The sequence below is a fragment of the Ziziphus jujuba genome, chromosome 1, assembly GCF_031755915.1.
Source record: "Ziziphus jujuba cultivar Dongzao chromosome 1, ASM3175591v1".
Classification (NCBI taxonomy): domain Eukaryota; kingdom Viridiplantae; phylum Streptophyta; class Magnoliopsida; order Rosales; family Rhamnaceae; genus Ziziphus; species Ziziphus jujuba.
The window spans coordinates 17,301,970-17,314,856 of record NC_083379.1 but is presented as its reverse complement, the minus strand read 5'-3'; the positions used below and the strand labels follow the sequence as shown (position 1 = coordinate 17,314,856).

The 12,887-nt window shown below is 31.5% G+C and overlaps 1 protein-coding gene across 2 annotated transcripts; it reads right to left on the bottom strand.

The window, feature by feature from the left end:
* Positions 1-5,216: 5,216 nt before the first annotated feature.
* Positions 5,217-11,976, bottom strand: LOC107420586 (cysteine-rich receptor-like protein kinase 10). 2 transcript variants are annotated; one of them, XM_016029587.4, is made up of 7 exons: positions 11,130-11,976; positions 7,360-7,497; positions 7,095-7,216; positions 6,696-6,906; positions 6,350-6,587; positions 5,899-6,049; positions 5,217-5,785 (listed from the first exon to the last, which is right to left on the bottom strand). In XM_016029587.4, exons 1-7 carry the CDS (start codon positions 11,914-11,916, stop codon positions 5,486-5,488), a joined length of 1,947 nt encoding a protein of 648 aa, XP_015885073.3. In that variant the 5' UTR covers positions 11,917-11,976; the 3' UTR covers positions 5,217-5,485. The 2 variants fall into 2 exon arrangements, with proteins under 2 accessions (XP_015885073.3, XP_024923336.3); XM_025067568.3 differs by having other exon boundaries at positions 7,360-7,516; positions 11,130-11,342.
* Positions 11,977-12,887: the final 911 nt, after the last annotated feature.

Sequence of the window (12,887 nt, the reverse complement as noted above, 5' to 3'; positions counted from 1 at the left end):
AAATATTAATAGATTTTCACCAATTAATTTTATCTACGAAATTTACAACAAAACAATTCAAATTAACATTTAACTAATCTAACAACTATAAATTATGCAATATAAAACCAACACCACATAAATTGCAATATGAACAAAAGTTCTAGGACTATGATTTCACTTGGACAAAACATATGACTTCTTAATTTTGTTATTAATGACTAATTCCTTAACCAAATATTAACAAAAGAATTTCTAAATTCCTTCTTCCCCTCTCTTAAGGCAAGCAAAATATGATGAAAATTTTACTCAAGTTGGAATTTCTTCCTCATTCTACCAATTAACCATGCAATTAATTCATTTCCAATTACCCATAAAAACAACAACAAAAGTTGAATTCTATAGATTTAACTATTGTCTCAACAAAATAAAATATTCTATTACAAAATATAAAGAGATTTAGCGTTAAGAAAAGATATTCTCAATAGTTGGTAACTCCTCTAAACAAATCCAAAGCTTTGGTCTCCTCAAGAACTCCAAATTGTAGAGCTTCTCCCTTTATAAAAACCTTTCTCTCTCTAACTTGTGAAGTATAATATTGATAATGAACTCTCCTTTATGTCTTGCCTCTTTAAGAAAATATATAAAGTTATTTATGAGAGCATCTCTAATCTTTACTCTAGATAGCTAAATCTCTACCTTTTGATTTTTATCCCAAGGCTATCTCTGAAATACGTCACATGCAAATCACATGACCCTTTAGTTACCTAACCTTGACCAACCAAAGTCTTTAATATTTACCTTTGATAGTTAAATCTCCACCTTTTGATCTTCACCACAAGGCTATCTCCAAAATTAGTCACATGCAAGTCACATGACTCTTTAATGGCTTAGCCTTGACCAACCAAAGTCAACATTTAAACTCCATAAAGGCTCTTCACATGTATTCAAGCTTGAATTGGCATGGGCACTACACAAACAACGTTGGCATGGCATGCTTCCTTCTCTACCTTAGCCATAGATGGTGTGGGCACCAAATGGAATAGATTGGCACACCAAGCTTGTTGAATTTTCCCTCTTGAAGACTTTATTTTGGGATGTACATCTCTTTGGATTGAGTTGGGCACACCAACCTAGTTTCCATAGAGCTTTATCTTTATATCTTTAGTTTAACTCTCAAGAAAACATTCTGAATAAGCTCAAAAAATCTAATATTATGCAAATAATCTTTAAAAACTATAATTGAAGCTTTTCCTATAAAAAGAGAACAAAACACATTAAAAACACCAAAAACTTGAAAAATCAAACAAATAATTAAGCTTCAATAGCTAGTTTAGTGAGTAAAATGCTCACCAATCAGGTTATTAATGGGTAGCTTAATTGAATGGGTAATTGGTAAAATTAGGAAGAGATTCTAATTTATTCTTGATTGCCTAAATATTTAGTTGAACCTTAAAAGAGGGAGTTAGGAATTTAGAAATGCTTGGTTAATAATTAAAGAGAGATAAAGTTTTAATGACCAATTAAGGAACAACATGGGAGGTGTAGGTGAAGCCAAGGTCCTAGAAGTTTAATTTATTGAATTTCATTTATAATTGGTGGTGCTAAGTTTTTAATTTCTTTTGAATTTGTTTAATTAGTGGTTAGATTTATGTTCAATTTGTCATATCTTGCAATTTTCTAATGATTTAGATTTCCTAGATAAAATTAACTAGTGAAAACCTTTGGGATTTCGCTAGAATATATATTTACTTTTAACAGTTAATTCTCGTGGGAATGATAATTTAACTTACTATCTTTATTACTTAAGCGATCTGTGCACTTACAAGAAATAAAACAACCAAGTTTTTTGCTCTTTTGGCCGAGAATTGGAGTTGGTGAAGATTGTCAATTCAAGGTTTTGGCACTATTTCTAGGGATGAACTTTTTGTTTTAGGTGTAATATAATTGATAATGAAGTTAAGCTAGTTCATCTTAATTTTAGATTTTACTCTTTTTTAAGTTCATAATTTTTATTTTTTGGGTTGTTTGATTTTTCATTATTTTTGTTTTTTAGATAATTATGGAGAATAATAATCAACATAGATAAGGGATTATCTTAGGTTTATATCTTTTGTACATCTTTCAAATATGCGAAGACAACTTTTACATGCACCATGTTTTAAGTTGAATCCAAGTTTGATACATATGGTTCAATAAAACCAATTTTGTGAACTATGTAGTACCCATCTTTCTATGTTTTTACAAGTAGTGAACACTACTAAAATGGAGAGTACTAGTGAGGATGTTATTCGAATGAAGTTTTGATGTTCTCTTAAGGAAAATGCATTGAAGTGTGTTTCATTGTCTACAGCTGAGTAGTATTGATAAATGGGAGGTGATATTGGAGAAGTTTTTGAAAAAAAAATTTCTCACCTTCAAAGTCTTTGCAATTGAGAGGAGATATTAGTCAATTCTCACAATAAGAGTTTGAACATTTGCATAAGCTTGGGGAAAATTCAAAGATTTGTTGAGGAGGTGTCGAGAACATGGCTATTATGAATGGATCTTGGAAGATATGTTTTACAATAGGCTTAATGGTTACACTAAATCTTTGGTAGATAGTTCAAGTAGCGGATTTTTCATGATGAAATTAGTTGAAGAAGCTTGTGAATGCTTGGATGAGTTGGCTACAATTCTCATAATTGACTTATCAAAAAAATAAAACCATGTGAAGTTGGTTAATATTATCGAGCTTGCCTTTTTTAACTTAATTTCTAAAGTTGATGAATTGTCTTGTTAAATAATTTCTTTAAATTATTGTAATTATACTTCATCGAAGCCTAAGGGGGATGATAGTCATCTTGAGGAATTGATTATTTCTTTTGATCTTGAGACAACAGGAAGGTCTTATTAAAATGAGGCAAGATTGGAGGCTACTAAGAAACATTGCTATAGTTTGGGGGACTCTATTAAGGTTATTGAAATGCAATTTGGGCAATTAGTTTTAGAGCATAAAGGGAATTGTCAAGGAAGACCTTCTACTTCAAAGAATCATAATACTGAAGAGTGGAAGACAATACGAAGTGCCAATGCCAAGTCAAGGTCAGTTTTCTAAGAGGAATTATGTTGATTATAATGTTAATGTTGATAAAAAGGATTTTCTTGTTAACGAAAATACTAATTTTGAGGAACAACCTATTGATGTTGAGAAATTTACCCGTGAGGGACATTCTAATGTGGCTGTGAAGTAGAAGGAAGATTCAAATGTTTGTTTAGGTAAGATTACTTTTTTAGATAATCCATTTTTCATTACACCACCATTGCCTTATCTACAAAGATTTCCAGAGGAAAAGAATGATGATGCTTAATTCTCTAAATTGTTAGAACATCGCCTTATCTGTAAAGATTTCAAAAGAAAAAGAATGATGATGCTTAATTCTCTAAATTGTTATAAATTTTTACGTAGATACAAATTAATATACCTTTAGTAGAAACTGATGCAAATTCACCCGAGCCTGCTCAACCGACAACCCGCTGGGGTGCCGACCCGATACAGATGAAGACCGGGCCGATCACTAGAGCTCAAGCTAAGAAGTTTAAGGACAATATTGCTGCTTTTATCCAGGGAATAATTCATACTCAAAAGGGCTTGTCCATATCCGAAGAGCCAAGACTTATCCTAAGCATACAAATGGTGGAGGCCGGTATGGACCCAGGTAGCGGTTTTGGTGCACAAATGGAGATCGGGCAGCATGAAATGGTTCCAAAACTTTATGGATTCAATTCATAAGTCTTCTAAGTCATTAAATCAATTCAAAGCAGCTCCAAAGGCAAACAAACAGGTGGTGTGCGCATGGGTCCAAGATTTGCTGGGTTTTGCTGTATTTTGTGTTGGCTTTACTGTATTGTGCTGAGTTGGCTTTTTCTCTTTCTCCAAGCAAGGGAAACGTGTGGGACTCCATAATAAGCTTATTTGGCATCCTAAAAAGCATATAGAAGCTGATTTGGAGCTCAAAGAGGTCAAAGATTGGTCAAAATCAACTTCGTCAAAAAGCTAGTATTTTAGTTTCCTAATTTGATTCTACTTTTTGTTTTAGGAAATTAGTCTTTTATTTTGATTTTTATTTATTTATTTTCTAGAAAGATAAGTTTAGGAAAGTTATTATTTTAGTATTTCAATTGTAAATTAATTAATTCATAATTCAAAATAAAGGAATTAATTAATCCAAATTAGTTTAGGAAACTAGGAAAAAATTAGGCATTTTCCTTTTCTCTACTTTCTTTTTCTCCACACTTTGAGTCCGGTTTTGAATTAATTTTTTTAGGGTTTTTGCTTTGTAATCTTAGCCTATTTAAAGGCTTATTTTCAATGAAAAATCAAGCTTGAATTTTATACAGAAAATTATTTGTGAGATTGAATTCTCTTTATTCTTTTGAACACCTAAAACACCATTAGTGAATGAGTGTTTTAGTTTGACTTATCAATAGGCCTTCCATCACCTATTGTGGCGTCTTCATTATATACCAAGGTTTCTAATCATAGGTTGGTTAGGGGTCAAGGTGACCATTAGAACTTGAACATAATTAGATCCGAGCTAATATAATACGGGTTTAGGAGCAGGTCGTCCTAGGTTCGTATCAAAAATTTTATGACAAATGTCAAGTTGTGAAAAGTTTATGAAAGAGATCACGTCAAAGAAGAGAAAATTTAAGCATCATGAAACTATCACTCTTACGGAGGAGTAGAGTGCAATCCTTCAACAAAAGTTGCTTAAAGATTCGAGTTCATTCACTATTCCTTGTGTTATTAGGGACATGGCAATTAAGAAGGCATTATGTGATCTTGGAGCAAGTATAAATCTTATACCACTTTCTATTATTAGGAAACTTGGTCTTCATCTAATATGGGAAAGTAGGTCTTTATTAGTAACTTATTAAATTATCATGTTAGCACATTGTGTCCATTGGTGATAAGACACCAATGGTGACAAATAAAACTTTTCATTTTTAATTAACTTAATAAATTAACACAAAAATCCTATTCATTTGTCACCATTAGTAATGATCATAAGTGGATCGTATGTGGTGACATGGTAATCTGATATATTACCGTTAATGGTTCACTTTTTCCATATTAGCTTTCTAGTTTGGAAAAAATCAAAAAATAAAAATATTACATGCAATAAATCAATATTTAACAAATCAATTCTATTGGCGATTAACAAATAGAGAAACTCAATCGATTGTGAACCATATTGGACTAAATGAAGTAAATCAACCTTTTTAATAACTTTTGTAGTATAATTTTAACATTTTTTTTCTTTTTGGATTTTTTTTCTTTACCATTATAACAATTGTAAGTCTAAAGGGAAGAGGATGTATCTCTAACCTACAACCTCATAGGTGTAGATGGGAAGGGCATACTAACTGAGCCAACTTGATTTTGCTCAAATAAAAAACTCTCCTAAGACAATTTTAGAAACATATATATATATATATCCTAGCCCTTCAACCCTTAGTTTAATCATCGAGGCAGAAAATCTGAAATTGTTATAGCATTTACAGAGCAAATTTCAATACCTATTTCATGGTTCTCTGTAAATCTTCCCACAAAGAAGGCAGGTCTTTGGGGTTGAGCAAGATTTAAGGAATCACTTTTCAGCATTAGAACAACTGCAGACATGGTAGGCCTTTTATTTGCATCTTCTTGGACACATAATAATCCGATATGGATGTATCTTAAAAACTCATTCGGAGGACATGAGTCGTTCATTGATGGATCCATTAACTCCAATACTTTATTTTGATTCCACGATTGCCAAGCCTGCATTTACCAAAAGTTTTTTTATAAACCATGTACATCTTTAATTGTAACATGACTTTTAGAGACTTCTATGTTATTTAAGCCACATAAAAATAAAACTACCAAAACCTTACATATTGGACAAGGCTAGGTGCATAATCAATGAGACGAAAGCCAGTGTTCCTTCTTCCGCTAAGGATCTCAAGCAAAAGTACTCCAAAGCTGAAAACATCTGACTTTATGGAATATAACCCTTCCATTGCATATTCGGGAGCCATGTATCCACTTTTCCTCATAATTGAAAGCACAAACATTTTACATTCATACACCAAAATAAATAATTTAATTAGACTCATTTGCACAAAATACAATAAAATTTTAGAAGTCAGTTTGTTTTATATATATATAGATCATTGTTTTTTCGGCGTGATTTATTATCTTTTAGTCTTTAATGCATAAAAAGTAATATGCATAACTAAACTATTATTACTACACCATCAAAATTCCTCTTAGAGAAGTGCAATAGAGAGAAGATAAAAAAACATTTATGTTTAGTTAAACAAATAATTTAAAAAAAAAACTTACTATGTGCCAACAATTCTTGCGGTGTTTCCTTGAATTTGGTCAACTCCAAACATCTTGGCCATACCAAAATCCGATATTTTTGGATTCATATTTTTATCTAATAAGACATTGCTAGCTTTAAGGTCACGATGTATAACTTTGAGACGAGAATCCTCATGTAAATATAAAACTCCTCGAGCAATTCCTCCAATTATATTGCACCTAATCGACCAATCTAGTTGATCTCGTTTTTTAGGGTCTACATATTCAATATAATATACATATCAACCATTTGGACATTAGAGGCAATTAACTGAGAAACATAATATTCTTATACAAAGGCACATGCTTAGATCAATGGACATACCAAATAGAAAATAATCGAGGCTTTTGTTAGGCACATATTCATAGACAAGTATTTTTTCTTCTCCTTCCAAACAAAATCCCAAGAGCCTCACAAGATTTCTGTGTTGAAGCTTGGCTACCAATACAACCTCATTCTTAAATTCTTCAGCACCTTGTCCAGATCTCTTGGATAACCTCTTTACTGCTATTTCTTTGCCGTTGATAAGTATTCCCTAAAAGTTTTGAATGTATTATTGGGTTTCAATACTCTCAAGTATTTTGGAATTTTTAAAAATTTTGCATTTATTAATAGGATTGTTATAAAAATAATATGCAGATAAAAACTTATGGGAGGACTATTATTAATTGTCCTTTTTTTTATTGGAAGAATATTTAGATATATATATATATATATACATGCCTTGTAAACTTCACCGAATCCACCTTTGCCTAACTTATTGCAATCAGAAAACTTGCTAGTCGCAATTTCAATGCTCTTAAAGCTGAACTGCATGGACTCTATCGAGGCCATATCCTTCGCAGCTATAAATGCAAGATAAAGGAATCTTGTAAGAGTAATTCAAAGCATAAAAACTGTATTGAGGTGATATGAATATGAAAATTAGAGAAAAAAAAAACATTAATTTGGAGTTCCTACAAACTAATTTTCAATGTATAATCCATACCGTTTTCCTCTATTAGAGCATTGTACTTCTTTTTTGCTCTCCCATAAAGAAAGTAGTAGCCCATGCCAAGTAGCAAACCGAAGGCGATAATAGAAGCAACAATGGCGATAATGATTACCGATGATACTTTGTTTTTTCCTGCACAGAAATAGAATATCTACAACCTATATATTCATATACAAGACAATAAATATTCATTGAATAACATTCTTTTGCTCTTTATTTTTTAAAGGTGGAGAATTGGAACTTACAAAAGTGACTTTTCTACTACATTGTTCAAGGGATCCTTGAATAACATTTAATTAGTTGCATTATTAATTAGTTGTACTCATTATATAAAGGAAAAAGAAAAACGCTTAAGGACCATACTCTATATGTCAAAATTAGAGGAAAGTAAAGGCTAGATCAAAAGCCTAAAATGATATGTCTATAATATTTCCTCAACAACGAGTGTACATGGTTAAATCTTAAAATGTAAACATACAAGATTTTTTTATTTTTCAAACTTACAAAAATTATGGTCATATTGGCATGTTGCAATAATTATGGTCCAATTACAAAAATTATGGTGATGTTGCTTTTTTTTTTATAGTATGTTACCCATTATGTGGTCATATTACAAAAATTATGGTTTGATTTCAAAAGTTATGGTCATGATATTTAGTTTATGGTGTTTTACTGGTTATGTTACTAAACTTAGAGTCGTATTACAAAAATTGTAGCCATGTTGCACAAGTTATGGTATGTTATCAACATTGTGGTAATGTTGTGTATTACGAAAACTATTGCAGTCATGTTACTATGTTTGTTATATGCCGTTAGGCCATTTTGTAATCATGTTACTAAAATTATGGTGTGTAATTGTGATAATGATTGTAAGACATGCGAACCATGAAGGCTATGAGACAAGAAATGGTAAGATCAATGAGCAATCAGTAGCGTAGATTGTGAAATTTGTGAGCCTTAACAAAGTGAGGAACAAAATGGCAAGATTAGTGAGTAATCCTACATTGCTTGGGTATAAAACAATAATGGTTCAAATGTAAATATAGTTACTCTTCTAACAACAAAAGAGTACTCTAGAATTAAGTGTCCTCCGATGGAAGCAATTATAGGATGGATTACCTTTCCAGAATATGTGAACAAAAAACCCTATCCCATCAAAAATGCGGTGGCATTGGGAACAATAATAATGGAGCAAGAGAGTAATGGAATCCTAGTCGGCGAGATGTTACAGATGATATTATAGCTTATGCGAAGTCGAAAACATGACATCAAGGATGCTAGACCTCGAGGGAGATAGAGTAAGATTTAAAGCATGTGAGACAAAAAGGGACAAGATCAGTGAGTAATTAGAGGGTAGATTGTAAGATCTGTGACCCTTAAAGGATGCAAGATAAGAATTGGAAAGATCAATAAGCAATTCCATATTGCTTGAATGTGGAACAATAATGGTTTAAATGTAAAAATAGTAACTCTAACTTTTTAGAGTTTTGACTTTAAGATTCAAAAGAACTGTAGTGTTAAATGTACTCCATTAGGAACAATTATAGGATGGCGACCCTCTAAAAATATGAACAAAAAATCTCATACTGTTTGGAGTGCAGTGACTAAATTTGGGACAATATCTGTAGAGTAAGATATTAATGAGATACCAATTAGTAGGGCATTACATTGCTATTTAGTTTTTGGTATGTTACTTATTTTATGGTCGTATTAAGCAAATTATGTTTCCATTTCAAAAATTATGATCATGTTATTTAGTTTGTAATATGCTACTCATTTGTAGTTAAGTTATGAAAATTATTGTCATATTATGAAAATTATGGCTATGTTACTTAATTTGTGGTATATTACTCATTTTTAGATAACTATATTTTTATTACGAAAATTATGGTTATGTTACTTAATTTGTGTATCCAATTCGTGGTCATGTTATTGAAATTATGATCATGTTTTAAAATTTATAATATGTTACTTGATTTGTGTGATATATTACACATTTTATGGTCATATTAGAAAATTTTTAGCCATGTTATGAACAAGTTTATAATATGTATTTATTAGCTACAAAAATGTCATTGAGATTGAATATTAAATAGTAGAGTATATTATAGGGGTTTATTTAAATAGTTGAAATGGATTACTTGTAACGATTTGATAGTTTAAGGTTAATTTCTTTGCCAGACCCAAAAAAAAAAAAAAAAAAGGGGAGGGTTACTTAATATATATAGCTATAATAAAAAAATAATAATAATAATATATTTTGCTCTATGATTTTTTTCTTAAAAAAAAAAATCATGATACCATTTGGAAATAAAGTTAGATTAAATTCGTGGTATTAATTTGTTACATTAATTTGTTTTTTAAATAAACATGATTAATTCTTTATTTTAAAATTATCATAATTAATCATATTTTTTGAGTGTTTCAAAAAAATTTGAAAAACATAGTTAATTATATTAAAATAATATAATTAGGAATATTAGTTACTACAATTTCATTAAAATTTGATGGACCAAGTAGAAAGGGGAATAAATAAATGGAGTGCGTTGACTTATTTATGGCTAACATAATTAATAACATAATTAAGAATATTAAATAAAAAATCGATAATATTAATTTCAAAAAAACAAAATAAAAAATTGATGGGGTCTATAACCAACCGCCAATAACCGGTTGGCAATTCAAGGTTCAAGCTTTTGCACCAGTAACCTTGGAAATGACTATCAGTACTGGTGCCAGCACTGTAGTCTACCTTATAGACTTATATATATTATTTTTTATGATTTATTAATCATGTCGCTTTCCTATCTTAAAATACCAAAAAAAGCAAAAAATGTTTTATATTTTTATATTTTTATAAATTTTATTTTTCTTTATGTACTTTTAACGAGGATGGTGTTAGAGGCCTAGTAAAAAAAAAAAAATGGAAGGCCTACATGTCAAAGCTGGAGAAATGTTTTCAAGTGACACGTCATGGAACATGAGCACATGATATTTCCGGAATGATCAAAAGCTCCAAAAAAAAAAAATTTTCTGGAATGATTTGTTTGTCCATAAGATCCAATATTGTAATGCTAAAGGGCAAAAGGAAAGGGATGTCTAGGCAACCCGGTCACGAGCATGACCCTACCTTTTTGGTCAATGTTGGTGGCTGATTCAAACTTATTAATTTTCTGACATGACCCAACCTTTTTGGTCAATGTTGGTGGCTGATTCAAACTTATTAATTTTCTGACTATAAGTTGGTAATCAAAATTTCAACACTAATTAGTCAACGAAAAATTCTAACACTTGCTAACTAGCTAATGAAAATTCAAATACACTAATTAGTTAATTAACAAACTTCCATTAGCTTGTAACTTTTGCCCACTCTCACTGTATTTTCAATTTTTTACATCAACATCCCTTCAATTTCTAGTTCGTTTTTGGATTTCTCATTCCAGTATAAAATATAAAAAATTGACTCAAATCTGTAAGTGAAAAGACCTAATAATCTAAGGAGTAAAAATTCACCGTTTTATTGATCATATATTAGTAGCCTCTAATTATTTTTTCAATCAATAAAAATGTATTTTAATACTTGAGTTATTTTGTCTTTTCATCTTAAAAACTTTAACTCAATTTAATATTTTAATCTAAAATATATATAGATATATATATACACGGAAACAACAAAGAAAAAATGAAATTCAAATTAAGGAATTTTCCGATGTTAAAAAAAGGAAAAAAAAAAAAAACATTTGGGAAAAAATTGACAAGGATACCTGGCGGAGGAGGAGAAAGGAGCGGAGGAGGAGCTTCGGTGTAGTTAAAGAAGCGGAAAAATTCATACCGAATAAAACAACTGGGCAGTAAAACCCTTCCGCATTGTTTTCCTTTGTATGCTACAGGAGTAGCTGCAATGGCCTTTTGGAAACAGCTAGTGCAATTGCTTGCTGACAGATCCGGCGTGCATTGCACCAACCCATACAACTTCTGCGAGTATGAACCTTCAGATTGTACGCTCACTGCAAACTTCTTTGGCAAGCCAGCTGCTTGTACCGCTAAATTGTTAATCATCCCGGCCCACAACAGTTCTATGCCATCGTTCTCCTCCTTGAGACTACTGGAGCTGGGCAAGAACTTCGAACTAGTTTCGTCTAAAATGAGATAGATGGGCTTATCAGAGTAACGTAGCATGCACTCATCGTACCAGATTATGGCCCGTTTCTTCTCCCGGCACCGTCGTGATATTTCTGAGGATGCGTTGCGGACGCACTCTTGACAGATTAGAGTATTCATGATGTCTCCGCGGCACATAATGAGGCCAAAAACCGTGTTTTGGACTTCCCGGCCGACAGGGATGTAGAAGGGATCTTTAGTGACATCGTAGGAGGAAAAAGATGAGAGAAGGCTTTGAAGATTGGATCCATAGGAGGTGTTAGCGGTGAAAGTTGTTGAATTTTCACAGTCATGAAAACTGTAAGTAGGTGCTGCTGCTTCAATGGTTTGGATAAGCAAGCACGAGATACATAAACAAAGATAAACTACATAGCATTTCAGGGAAACCATATTCTCTAAATCTTTTCTTTTTTCATCTTTTTTTTTTTTTTAAATATTTATGGACGGGATGGATGCGTGATGTGTGGGTCATCAACATGCAGTCATAGTATTGCAGCTGGACCGCAGCAAGTCAAGTCAACAAATTGCTATCTCTCTATCAAAAATGCTTTTCAAGGTGACACTAAAGTCAAACCTAGATTTAGCAAAACAAAAGAAGAAGATGAAGAGTCCAACATGGTTTTGGAAGGTAATTGATTGTTTAGAAGAAGACATATGATACGGAAAGATATGCAAGGAAAGCCGGCCGATCAATAGACATTTCAAAGCTCCTAACATAAATTTCTTTATATAAATGTTTGGAATAATTCCAATTTGAAAGAGTTGAAAACGAGCCATCTTTTCTTTTTTTTTTCTTTTTTTCTTTTTTTTTTTTTTCTTTTTGGTAAATGAAAAAGCACCATCTGCTTTGAAAGGTTTTATCCATCCGTCACTACGCGAAAATTGATATCTAGCGACACTTATTTAGCGACGCTACGAAACAAACACGTCTGAAAAAACAAAACCGCGACTCTGAGGTTAATGCGTCAGTAAAAATTCAATAAATATACGACGTACTATATAGATTGTGCGTCGCCTGTTCTCTCCTCCATTTTTTTTTTTTAGTTCTTTTAATTAATCTTAATTTAACAACAAATAACCCATAAAGATATTAGAGCAACATAACTGAGGTTGATTTTTTTTTCTTTTCTTTTTTGTTATACGTTTAACAGGCGACGCACCAATAGGATTGTGCGTCGCCTGTTCTTTTTTTTTTTTCAATTTTTTTGTTTAAACATTTTAAAAAAAATCAAAATAGGACTATAACAAGAATTGAACCCAGGACCTCTTACACTCTCAAAAAATCACCACACCACTAGGCCAAATCACTTATATGTACTAATACAGCAAAAATTGGCTAATATAGTGTTAGGCGACGCATT

What these genes read in the sequence shown, in the direction of transcription:
- LOC107420586 (XM_016029587.4), bottom strand. Translation starts at nt 11,916, where the DNA reads ATGGTTTCCCTGAAATGCTATGTAGTTTATCTTTGTTTATGTATCTCG. An exon ending in TGCTCTAATAGAGGAAAACG is followed by an intron (nt 7,217 to 7,359) that starts GTATGGATTATA and finishes TTGCATTTATAG; the next exon opens with CTGCGAAGGATATGGCCTCG. An exon ending in CACCTAGCCTTGTCCAATAT is followed by an intron (nt 5,786 to 5,898) that starts GTAAGGTTTTGG and finishes TGGTAAATGCAG; the next exon opens with GCTTGGCAATCGTGGAATCA.